This window comes from Candida orthopsilosis (genome assembly GCF_000315875.1).
Source record: "Candida orthopsilosis Co 90-125, chromosome 1 draft sequence".
Taxonomy (NCBI): Eukaryota; Fungi; Ascomycota; class Pichiomycetes; order Serinales; family Debaryomycetaceae; genus Lodderomyces; species Lodderomyces orthopsilosis.
This window is the reverse complement of record NC_018292.1, coordinates 1,393,387-1,405,641: the sequence shown is the minus strand read 5'-3', so window position 1 is coordinate 1,405,641 and position 12,255 is coordinate 1,393,387. Positions and strand designations below refer to the sequence as shown.

General features: G+C 36.1%; 8 protein-coding genes across 8 annotated transcripts; 4 read left to right on the top strand and 4 right to left on the bottom strand. All coding sequences in view use genetic code 12, as the record gives it.

Moving 5' to 3' along the window:
- Nucleotides 1-171: 171 nt before the first annotated feature.
- On the top strand, nucleotides 172-612 carry CORT_0A06340 (hypothetical protein; the record flags this gene model as incomplete). The annotated part of the gene is made up of 1 exon (XM_003866412.1): nucleotides 172-612. The coding sequence occupies one exon, from the start codon at nucleotides 172-174 to the stop codon at nucleotides 610-612; it is 441 nt and encodes a 146-aa protein (XP_003866460.1).
- A 78-nt stretch (nucleotides 613-690) lies between these two features.
- On the bottom strand, nucleotides 691-2,250 carry CORT_0A06330 (U2 snRNP component; the record flags this gene model as incomplete). Its single annotated transcript, XM_003866411.1, has 1 exon — nucleotides 691-2,250. One exon carries the CDS (start codon nucleotides 2,248-2,250, stop codon nucleotides 691-693), a length of 1,560 nt encoding a protein of 519 aa, XP_003866459.1.
- Nucleotides 2,251-2,415: 165 nt separating this feature from the next.
- On the top strand, nucleotides 2,416-3,825 carry CORT_0A06320 (hypothetical protein; the record flags this gene model as incomplete). Its single annotated transcript, XM_003866410.1, has 1 exon — nucleotides 2,416-3,825. The coding sequence occupies one exon, from the start codon at nucleotides 2,416-2,418 to the stop codon at nucleotides 3,823-3,825; it is 1,410 nt and encodes a 469-aa protein (XP_003866458.1).
- Nucleotides 3,826-5,024: 1,199 nt separating this feature from the next.
- On the top strand, nucleotides 5,025-7,580 carry CORT_0A06310 (Npr1 predicted serine/threonine protein kinase; the record flags this gene model as incomplete). Its single annotated transcript, XM_003866409.1, has 1 exon — nucleotides 5,025-7,580. One exon carries the CDS (start codon nucleotides 5,025-5,027, stop codon nucleotides 7,578-7,580), a length of 2,556 nt encoding a protein of 851 aa, XP_003866457.1.
- A 220-nt stretch (nucleotides 7,581-7,800) lies between these two features.
- Nucleotides 7,801-8,232, bottom strand: CORT_0A06300 (Mrpl19 ribosomal protein; the record flags this gene model as incomplete). The annotated part of the gene is made up of 1 exon (XM_003866408.1): nucleotides 7,801-8,232. The coding sequence occupies one exon, from the start codon at nucleotides 8,230-8,232 to the stop codon at nucleotides 7,801-7,803; it is 432 nt and encodes a 143-aa protein (XP_003866456.1).
- A 154-nt stretch (nucleotides 8,233-8,386) lies between these two features.
- Nucleotides 8,387-9,577, top strand: CORT_0A06290 (hypothetical protein; the record flags this gene model as incomplete). The annotated part of the gene is made up of 1 exon (XM_003866407.1): nucleotides 8,387-9,577. The coding sequence occupies one exon, from the start codon at nucleotides 8,387-8,389 to the stop codon at nucleotides 9,575-9,577; it is 1,191 nt and encodes a 396-aa protein (XP_003866455.1).
- A 137-nt stretch (nucleotides 9,578-9,714) lies between these two features.
- CORT_0A06280 (Snx3 protein) lies at nucleotides 9,715-10,188 on the bottom strand (the record flags this gene model as incomplete). The annotated part of the gene is made up of 1 exon (XM_003866406.1): nucleotides 9,715-10,188. One exon carries the CDS (start codon nucleotides 10,186-10,188, stop codon nucleotides 9,715-9,717), a length of 474 nt encoding a protein of 157 aa, XP_003866454.1.
- A 757-nt stretch (nucleotides 10,189-10,945) lies between these two features.
- Nucleotides 10,946-11,143, bottom strand: CORT_0A06270 (hypothetical protein; the record flags this gene model as incomplete). Its single annotated transcript, XM_003866405.1, has 1 exon — nucleotides 10,946-11,143. The coding sequence occupies one exon, from the start codon at nucleotides 11,141-11,143 to the stop codon at nucleotides 10,946-10,948; it is 198 nt and encodes a 65-aa protein (XP_003866453.1).
- Between the last annotated feature and the right edge of the window lie 1,112 nt (nucleotides 11,144-12,255).

The following is a 12,255-nucleotide window of genomic DNA, read 5'->3' as shown; positions in this document are numbered from 1 at the left end:
CAAAATAATAGATCCGATTTTGTTACTAGGAGAGAAGTTTGGTTTTTGTGTTATCTCCGAATGATGACTAAAAATATCCTGAAGTATAAATATTCAACAGACGAAGAAGACCAAAATTAATTTAACCAATAGGGATTTAAATTACATTTCATTCCAGTACCTAAATTTGATATGTCAGTTAAAGGCACTCCCATAGCACACCTGCACCAAGATCAACAACAACAACAACACGCTGATCTTTCACTTTGGCGCGAAAGAACAACTTCAAGATCTACACAAAACCTTAACCATCATCGTCATCATCATCATCACATATCATCACAATTAGGCTTGGATCAAGAACCGAATCATCATGTAGCAAACAGCAACAGCCAAAATATGTTGCATGGGCTGACTAATAGTCACAGTACAACACAACACACTACTGAAATCATTGCCATGTCAAGTCCACGTGGTCGAGATCAGAGTGAAGAAGCTGAGGAAAGAGGCAGGAGTAGACTGCGTGAGGATAAATTGGATGTAACAGACGATAGCTTCGATGATATAAGTTTAATGGGATTCAAAACTGGATCGAAACATAATAGTCCTGTGAAAATGAAGAAAGTCAGATAGAGAAAAAATCTACAAAGTTTTAACTGGTTTTGTTAATTTGTCTATTTGAGGGTTTAATTTTGGCGGTATTTACTACTTTTATTTATCGTCAAGAAGCTTGGCGTGTTCTTTGAGAAGTTCTTCATATTTGGTTCTCAAATCGGTATATGCTTCAGATACTTTCTTTAATTTCAATTCCAAATTTGTATTATTAGGTGATGAGTTAGCTGCGTCGTTGTTGTTATTTTTGCCAATGGTTTTTACGGTTGAATCGATGTCAGATAAATTCTTAAATTGCAATTCCTCAATTCGTTTTGCTTCCAACCAGGAACCAAAGCCCCCATTGCTTTCATCATCTTCATCATCTTCATCGATGGTGATTGGCTCAGGAATATCCATAAACAAAGTATGTTCCACTGGATCGCTACTGGCTAAAACACGTTTCAAAGTGGGTACCATACGATGTTTCTTGTCTGATCTGACATTATTTGCCGTCGCATCTAATGATTTAGTCAGTATAGTTTGTAAATGAATATAAGCAACAGGGAAATTCAAACTGGCAAAACTCTTAATTGTTTGCTTAGTGACGATGTCTGATACATAGACTTGTCCCTTTGAATCACCTGAGATCAAACTTGTTCCATCCATGGAAATACAGATTTGTAGTACCGATGACGATGAATCTTGATGTTGAACAAATGTAGTTGTTAAATTTGGATCGTGTGGATCGATAGTTATAATTTTATTCATTCCTCCAACACCTTCAAGAACAGAAGTATGTGGGTTGAATTTATATAACGGAATCATTTTGATTTGTCCATTCGATAATCCCACATAAAGTGCTCTATTTGCTGGATCACGAGTCAAACACTCAACCGAATGAGGTAAGATAAATGTAGTTAATTGGGTCTTTGTCATTATATCAAATATTCTCACTGTACCATCTTTAGAGCTTGTATACAATTTCAAATCATTAATCACACCAGTAGGGTTCAAGTTAACATCAGTTATAGGTAATGTGTTTTCCGCAATGGCCCAATATGGTTTAACTGATCTCAAATGATCTTGTCCATTTTCATCACCTCCATTGTTATTGTTACCATATATGGATATCAAGTCAGCTAAATTCCAAACAAGACATCTTGCATCTTCACCACCAGTAATAAGAAATGTTTTGCAACTACTTGATTCAATAACTGATATTCCTTGGTAGTGAGCCTCCTTCACACAAAGTAAATCGCCCGATGATATTTCCCAAATGTACAATTTACCTGATTTCGATCCACCGCAAAGTAACCACGGTATTCTAAAATTTGGCTTTTCGTGGAGAACTTCATCATCACTTGCTTTGGTGTCTAATTGAGGATGATGAATGACGTGTAAAGTGGTTAATGCTTCAGGAACAGGTATTCGTTGGTCTATACCTTCTTTACCGTGGGAATATACATTAATCAATGCCTTTTTGGAATCACAAGTGAATATACGTTCTCCAGGACCTATGCCTGTGATACATGTGCCACGAAGTGGTGATGATGCGTGTCTGTATGATTGATACTGCTTAGAAGAATGAATTGAGGATGTGTATGCAAATGATTCAGCTGCCGACTTTTTAGAGTCAGTTTGGTCTCCTTGTGAGATGTAGAATAGTACTTCATCCATGGTAGATCTTGAATATTAGTTGTGTTTTGTCTTTTGAAATGAGTAGTAGTTATATGAAAATTTATTTATGCGATGCCTTAACTCAACTGATGCGTCTTGTGGAACTTTCAACTTTTTTTCACCAAACACATATACTCGACACCTTGTATTCAATTAGATCTCATAATGCCAGTTGACTTCCTTACTAGTATTGCATTTGATGGACCACAAGTAATACCCTACTGGGAACAACTTAAACAATATGGTCCAACAGTTGTGCCTATTCTTTCCAGTATTGCTTTAGGAAAGTACTATTTCCGTGGTGCCACGAACACTTGGGAACGTGATATGCACGGCAAAGTATTTATGATAACTGGTGGTACTTCAGGTATTGGTGCAGCACTTGCCTATGAATTAGCTACCAAAGGTGCACAACTAATACTTTTAACACGAAGAACTAATGATTTATGGGTGGCGGAGTATATTGAAGATTTACGTCAACGTACCACTAATCCATTGATTTACGCTGAACAATGTGATTTGAATTCACTATATTCGGTGAGAAAATTTGCTACTAGATGGTTGGATAATGCCACCCCTAGACGATTAGATGGTGTCATTTGTTGTGCTGCTGAAGCAATTCCTAGAAATATTCCCCGTCAAATTACGGTTGATGGTGTTGAAAAACAAATGGGGATTAATTATTTGGGTCATTTCCATTTGCTCACTTTATTAGAACCAAGTTTAAAACTGCAACCTCCCGATAGAGATGTACGTGTATTGATTGCCACTTGTTCATCACAAAATTTAAGTGAGGTTGATTTGCAAGATTTGTTATGGGAAAAGAAACAATACCCCACTAGTCAACCATGGAAAGTTTATGGTACATCAAAATTGTTATTGGGCGTCTTCGCTAAACAATATCAAAAACATTTGATGCAATATGAACGTAATGATAAAGCGCCATGTAATATTCGTATAAATTTAGTCAACCCAGGGTTAGTGAGGACTCCATCTACAAGAAGATTCATATCAATGGGGACATTATGGGGGTTGATGCTTTATTTAATTACATTTCCCATTTGGTGGTTATTCCTTAAGAGTGTTCATCAAGGAGCACAAACTTTTTATTTTGGATTATATGCTCCAATATTGATGAAAATGGAAGGGGGTAATTTATTACAAGAATGTAAAATCATGACCAAAGTTAGAAAAGAAATGGATGACGAAGAATTACAAGAAAAAGTGTTTCATAATACAACTGAATTGATAAAGAAGTTGGAAATCCAGTCAGCAATTGAGAGAAAGAAGAATAAAACCCAGGAGGAGATTGATCAAGAAAAGGAAGCTGAGTTGAAAAGGAAAAGGGATATCAGTCTTCAACCAAAGACAACTGATGAATTGAATCATAAGTTGAATACTTTGCGAAGTCAAATTGGTATTGGTGGTGGATCATCGATGACAAACAGTGGAAGCGAAATGCCTTTGTTTCCTGATGAATCTGACTTGAAGAATTTGAAAAATAATAACAGTAGTAGTCTGAAGCAGACTACTAGTAAGAAATCACCGAAAAAGAAAGGCAAGGGTAAAAAGTAGCGGGGAATTTATAGATTAAATATAAGTAGAACTACTAGAGAAACATGTAGTTTAACTATGCTCGTCAGTGTCAAGCAGACCCCAGAAGAGGCAGTAGCTATAACTATCATTGATGTTACCCCCACAATTTTATTCCATAAAATGGCATCGGAAAGACTTTGCCGTATTTTTATTTTTCGGTTTCATATATTGCAAAAATTGCCGTTCTGTATTATTTTAAATATTGTACAGAAAATGAAAATTGTACGCATTTGGATGGAGTCCTTGGTGTGTTATTAAACTCTCTTGTTAGGTCGGTAGCAAGTGGGTGTACACTCCAGTGTGAGTCTTCCATTTGATACTCCGGTACAGGAACCTTTGTCTCATGTTTATCTTCTTTTGTGCAATTTTGTTTGCTCACTATCACTGGCAAATCAGATGATGAAGCATTATCTCTTTACGATTAATTAGTTGTATAGATTAACAGAGTACATCTGACACTTGCTTGATCGATTTGACAATGTGGTATTTTCAAGTAGTCAAGGAAGTATTTTAGCCAATGAGATACCATTTGTACTCAACCCTAAAAAAATAAACCTTTGGCAATGGGTTTATCTACGGTTGTAAGTTTATAGTTTTATTTTTATTGCCGATGGGCGTTTTAGAACATATTCTGTTTTTGCCCAATAACGTTCTTTGTATATATAAGGGACTACTGGACTAAGATTCTAATTTCAAAGTAATAGTGGAGCAGACATAAATAAAGATTTAAATTACATCCCTACTAACAAGAAAGTTCGTTAATGCCATTTTATGCCGTATGCTTCTAGTATTCCCCTCTCTTTCTTTCTCTCGTGCGCCCAAAGACTATTTTGTGGCGCTGAAAATTGCAAATTACCTTTCTCCCGGGTTTAATTGGTCTCAGATGTAACTGGTATTAAAGGTATCACCTGTTTGTATTTCAGGTACATGTTACTCCCCAAAGCATTTGTATATGAGGATCTTCATTGGTGTGGCACCTTTCAATCTCAAAAATTGAACAAAGTTCGGCGCTTAATTTCAATCATACTACAATAATAAAGACAAGCGATACTTTTTTTTTCCACTTTATCAACAATTAATTTAAATTAGTTTTACATAAACAACAACCATTTCATCATCATCATTTCATATTAGTTCATAAGAAAACGATACTAGCTCATAATACCCATTAGCAAATCATGGCACAGCAAAACACAGAACAGCTGGATACTCAGCACCAAAAACCAATGTCATCGTTGACTAAACTTTTAAATGAATCATCAACATCAGTATCGCAACAACAACAACAACCGGCAGAATCGCCAGTGACATCAGACGGTAACAGAAAATCACTGGGTATCAATGGTAACGGTACCACTCCGGAACTCACTTTCAACAAAAAGCCTATACCTCAACCTATTACTACTTCCGGGTTGGCCGTTGAACCACAAGTTATCAATGGGTTTGATCCTTCACCTGAAACAAAATTCCTCAACCCACTGTCATCTTTCACACCAACATCTCCATTTACAAGACAATCTGCCAACTCATTCTCCAACCATGCTATTTCCCAATCGCCGAGAAATGTATCTAGTCCGAGATACTTGAGAAACAATTCCATTAGTCATTCCTCATTCAGTGCTGGCGGTGGTGGATTGGGTGGTGCTGAAAGTTTATCGTCATCAATACCTTACAGCGCTCCAGGCGGTCGATCAAATAATTTAAATGCAGCAACAGCTGCAAATGGAGCTAATCCTTCATCATCTTTACAACGTGAAGCTTACTTGGCTGACGATGCAAGTTCGACTTCATCAACTGCATCGTCTTCGCATATACCTAATTTACCCAATGGTCAATTTATTAATTCTATACATATTCAATCACCACAAGTGAATGCATCGACTATTGATTCGCGATTTGTAATTTCAAAGCAACGAGTTGCTCAAGCACAAGCGGCTCAACAAGCACAACATGTGGGAAGTGCCTCCCAACGAACAGGCTCTCAATCGGGACTATCTTCATTCTTTTCATCAAAGAGCAAACCATCGAGGAAAGATTCTTCTACTGATTTGGGCTCTTTTTACAATAATGCTTCAACATCATTTCAAGACAATAATGAAATTGCAGGATCACCTTCAAGTTACTCATCTTCGGAATCAGTATTATCTGCTCCCAATTTCAATGGTAATCCCCCAACAAGACATAATTCGATGTCAAACTTGAAGAGGTTTTTCAAGAAGTCTACTCCAACCTCACAACAATCACCGGCAACTTCAAACTTGTCCTCATCATTGAGATCTAATGGAGGGATAAACATCCCTGCTGCAAATGCTGTAAATATCCCAACTACGGCAAACAATTCATCGTATCCAAATAACTCTTCATTTACAGCAACTCCTTCCAATGCATCAGCATCATTCACAAACTCACCAGGTGGTTCATCAATATCCATTAGCCGATCATCAACATTACAGAATAAAATCAGGTATCAAGAACGGCGCCAATCAGTGCTGCAAGTTATCAATCCAGTACAACAATTGCCATTCTCAAAAAGGTATGGAAAATTTGGAGAAAGTCTAGGTGCCGGAGCTGGTGGTGCCGTGAAACTAGTCAAGAGATTAAGTGATAATAAAACTTTTGCGGTTAAGGAATTTAGAACCAAATATCAAAGTGAAAGTAAACGAGATTATGCTAAAAAGATTACTGGTGAATATTGTATTGGATCGACTTTAAAGCATCCAAACATTATTGAAACTATTGAAATTTGCTATGAAAATGAACGGATTTTACAAGTTATGGAGTATTGTGATTATGATTTATTTGCCATTGTTATGTCAAATAAGATGTCGCGTGAGGAGATCAATTGTTGTTTTAAACAGGTGTTGTCTGGTGTTCATTATCTACATTCGATTGGATTGGCTCATCGTGATTTGAAATTGGATAATTGTGTAATTGATGCTAGAGGAATTGTCAAGATTATTGATTTTGGGTCTGCAGTTGTATTTTCATACCCATTTTCCAAAACCTTGATTGAAGCACAAGGGATAGTTGGATCTGATCCATATTTGGCTCCAGAAGTCTGTGTATTTAACAAATATGATCCTCGACCAGTTGATGTCTGGTCAGTAGCTATGATCTTTTGCTGTATGATGTTGAAGAAATTTCCTTGGAAAGTGCCTAAATTATCCGACTCCAGTTTCAAATTATTTGCAACCCGTGGTGAATTTGTTCCCATTTCAGAAATGTTGAAGCGGACTCCACAAGATGTACAAAACTTAACCAGTGGTGGGTCTTCTGGCGCATTGAGTAATTTGGGTGATATAAGTGAAGCGTTGGAGGAGGATATTTCCAATATGCCATTCCCACAACAAGGAGGTGTTGAACAGCATCAAAAACAACAACAACAACAACAACAATCACAACAACAACAACAAAACGCAAAACGTGATGAGTCAAGTGGCGATGCAAAGGATCATACATCCAATGAAACCGGTGCCGATAGGTTACTTCTCGCCCTACCTGAAGATTGCCGTCGTTTAATTGGTCGTATGGTTGAACTAGCACCAGCATGTAGGATAACTATGGATGAAGTATTTGAAGATGAATGGTTGAAATCGGTGAATATGTGTTTAGTAGAGGAGACTGAACCTGGTAGTAATGTTTATGAAGTTATTAAATGTGATGATCATGAACATACTCAGGTTGATCAATCTAAGGCACATATTGCTGCTTTTGAAAAGAATAAAAAGAGGTAAAGGGGGTGATATTTGGGATTATTTATATATTTGCATCTGCTGAATATACAATGAACATGGTTAATCTCAGTGTAGAGAATTGTAGGGCGTAATGTACAGAATAAAATTTCAATATCTCCAAATTATCAATGTCACTGTGTCTCCTCATTCAACTTTACAATGGGGCCCTGCTGACAGATACTCGCCTATTTACAAGATATACACATAAAACCTCCCTCTGTTATGGTACAACTTTGATACCAACAACATTTGCCGTACTTATTATACTACCAACAATAGCCTTCAAATCCAAATCTTTATGTCGATCATCAGTTTGTTTAATCTTGGCAATTTCCCAAACATGTTTTAAACTTATTGTTCCAACAACTTCATTACCAGCTTTACCACTTCCTTTTTCCACTTGAGCTGCTTTCATTAAAAGCCACGATGTAGGTGGTGATTTAATTTCAAATGAAAAAGTTCTATCAGGTTTTACTTTGACTAAACAAGGTACTGGTGTTCCGGGTTCGTAATGGGCAGTACGAGCATTGAATTCTTTACAGAAATCAATGGCTTTGACACCCTTGGAACCGAGGGCTGGACCTACTGGTGGAGCAGGAGCAGCCTTTCCTGCATCGACCACTAGCCTTACCATTGCTGCTTTCGTTGCCATTGTGTAGTTTGTGTTGTGTATGTAGCCTTTACGCTGTTGTAGAACTTGATGAAAATTTCTATCAAGAATTTTTTTGTGTCGTTTGAGATGTTTGATTTGGTGGTTTTTCACTAAAGAGTAGTCTTACCATTACCCTCCTAACGAACACCTCGACATGAACAAGACGTTACCTATAACTTCTAGAGCCAAGACTACAGCTTTAAAACAGCCAAAGGAACTATTCACATACACAAGAGATATTGAAGGTGAATATCACTACAATGCCAATCAATCTCATGATCATCTCCCATACTATTATTTACCTGATAGTAAAGTTGATACTCGCATTGATTTACAGCTGGGGTTTAAAAACTTTAAAAAGATATCCGAAGAAGCCAACATGTCTGATTTTGAACCATTACTTAATGCAATCATGCAATATGAACGGGATGAGTTCCTGGATAGAATTGGAGGAGATGTGATTACATTTCGTGGAATCATGACGAGGTTAATGTCTATACCATACAATTTACAAGACGCTTTGGATCTAGTCATTGTTCCATTTGATGGACAATTGTTTATAAATTTCAACAATGAAGTTGAATTGAAACGACGTAAAGATCAAGACGATCGATTAAGACAAACTTCCCCCAAAGAGAAGTATGAATATATCAAAAAATGTGAATATAGTGGATATAAATTTGAAACGGTTGCCACTATACCTCATCCTTGGAAAGATGTACTGAGAAAGTGTATTGATTCACGTCACAAGAAACCCGTCAATAATTATGAACAATTTCTATCTGTTATCAAAACTGGGATAGGTCCTGTTAAATTAGTTCTTGCTGGGGAAATCGACTGTTGTTGGGATTATATACCAGAAAAGACAAGTTCCTCGTTACTGCATTATGTTGAATTGAAAACTAATAAAGTTATTGATTCCCCTCCACAAATACTCAATTTTGAAAAGAAATTATTCAAGACTTGGTGTCAATGTTTTCTCATGGGAGTAGGTAAAGTAATCTATGGTTTCAGAGATGATCAATTTATTTTAAGAAATGTTGAAATTTATCAAACTGAAGAAATCCCCATGTTGATTAAAGATAATCCATTGAATAATTTGAAACAAAACCAAGCTAACAAGATCAACTGTACTAGTGCTTTGAAATGGTATGGAGCTGTTGTTGAATGGTTAAATGATGTTATTGATAAAAATGATGAACGTTTTAGTTATAATTTGAAATATGATCCATTGAAAAAGAGTTTGCACTTGAGCGAGACGAGTAAAGAAGTTGATGAGAATTTGAGAAATGGAAAGTTGTTGACGGAGGAGTTTACAAAATGGAGACAAGGGTTGAAAAAGTAATAACCAGGCCCGAACTGCCCTTTCCCAATCACTGCAAACGATGTTTGAATAAAACTGTCACCAATTGTATTTCTATACTAATGCTAACATAACTGTACTTGTCTAATACCGTTTAAATCACCCAATCTCACTCTTTCTTAGTAAACCATTTGCTTAGGATCCCATTTTTCATTCTGAATAAACTCAATCAATGATTTACTCCCCGTTTGTAACAAAGGATGGCCACTAACAATAACCAAAAACTTCTCCAATCCTTGTCTTCTTTTCTCAATATTTAATTCATTAAATTTATTACTATTCAATAAAATCTTACCCGGTAATGGAGGTATTACAACTCTAGTCGTTTCTTGTTCAAGAATTTTTCTAAATGCAAGAAAATCACTATACCTTCTTCTGATCCTACTTGATCTTTTCTTAAATGCTGGTATATTTGTTCGACAAATGATTTCGTAATCGGTATATTGATTATTGCCATATCCATGAGTTACAGGGTTACGAACTTCAATTTCGAGAAAATCTTCTGGTTCGCCATATAGCTCATTAAATGACTGAGTTTTGTTTTTGGGTGAGGTATTGATGATGTCACTTATTGGTTGAAACTGTTTTGACATGGGTAGAGAGAAGGAATAAAGTGGGCTTGTGGTGTAGTGGTTATAACTTGATGTACAAGCAGTTTGTGTTTCCAGCTAAGAGCGTCTATATGTTAGTGAGTTATGGCAAGTTTGATTAGCTGTAACTAGTCCGTGATATATAATTTGGTGGCCCCGTATGCAAGGTAGTTGTTGAAGTTTGGGGAAATAGTTTGGAATAGTTTGGCGCTATGCAATAAAATTCATGCGCCTTACAAAGTCATTAATAGATAACAAAACGCTACCAGCTGATTCTCAAGAAGTAAACGCCATACGTTTGGCATTTGTCATTCAACCTACACCACGACATCCTGTCCTGTAATCTATGTACTCTTTGCCTGTGTTTCTGCTTGCTAATAAAGTTAAAGGCAACCTTTCCATATAATGCCTTCATTTCGGCGTCAAATTTGCATAAAATTTACAAAATTCTTTATCATCATACCTTGGGTGACAATAACAATGATACAAGGATGTAAAGTACATTTTGGTTCAGTAAATCAGTATAACCCCATTGCAAAACTGACAGAGGGTCAGGAAAGAGAGATATTAAGTCTTGCTACTTCACTCAAACTTCTTCCACCAGTAACATTAATAAATATATATTAGACGATAATCATAAGCTAATTTCCCTACAAGTATAATCCAAGCGCCTTATAATGAATAATCTTTCTCTTTCCATCCTCAAAAGCACATCAGACCAACTGTTTTTACAGTCAACTAACCTCAATACCCCCATGCTCTAATAAAACATTCCTCTATTACCGGGAGCATCTTCAATCTTATTACTAACCCAAACCCACACATGAGGCCAACCAAAAAAACAAGCAATTCCTCCAAACCACATACCAATATCTGGTATTCTTTTAATATAGTACTTGTATTGTGGTGTTACCTTGATTGCTCTTTGTGCAGCGAATCTGGTGATTGATGGGTGCATTGTATATATAGAATGTAGTTGTTATTTGGAATAAGTTGTTGGTTTATAAATAATATTTAATTGGAAGAAAGAAAGATGTTTATATATGCATATAGCTTAAAGGATAAATGTAACTATTTAAATGAGTCGTAATTGGTTCAGAAGTACTTAGTTAAAATGAGGATGTTACATTTGGGTTTATTATGCATAAAGAGGAGAGAGTAATAGTCTCTCCTAGTTACTAATAATAATAATCAGCAGATTTCTGTTGAAGAAGGTGCATTATGCACCCAAATATATAATATGTAACTCTAAGTATATACAAAACACAATAAAATAAATTTGGTTTTTTTTGTCAGAATATTTACATTTGATGGGTGCAAAAATGTATTTTATATTGTACTTTTACCAGCTGGAAGTAAAAGTGCTACAAAAATACACAATGGATGATGGCTTAGGAATAATTCGGAATAGCAGATCTACTCCACAGTATGGGTTGTAACACTTATCTGGTAGTTATTTTGACTTATTAGTATAGTTGCTCAATTTGTGGTGTGATTTTTTTTTTTTCTTCGTCTCAGTCGCAAAATCAGTTGAAAGAGCTCATAACCACAAACCAATTGGAATTGCTCAGCGTTTAGTTCTAATCTAGTTAAAGATTGAGGAGGTAAGTGTATACGGTGATTAGTAAGGTTCATACATTGCATACACTACAACCAAGTCAGCCCTATGTCCATCATCCTTCAGTGCAAACGCAACCACCAATCAATGATATACCAGAAATCTATTTATACTTTTGTGTTTGTCAAAATAAGCGAGCAAACAACACAATGGAAGAAGTGAAAGGAGTCACATCATTGTTTTACATTCGTGATAGTGTATTCCTGAACTAGCCGAACACCCGGTCGTAAAGAGTTCACTACAAGAAGTACTGTTAGAATTACTTCACAAGCTTAAACATTGAACAACGTTCATATTCAAATACTATGTATGACTATATAAATAAAACAAGACATGCTTAAAATCAACAAAGCGGAAGTGGCGTGCCAGGAATACTTCAAGTAACTCCGACAACGTCACACAACCATAAATAGAAAACCTTTCTCTCCATAACAATCGTTAAAAAATAAAAA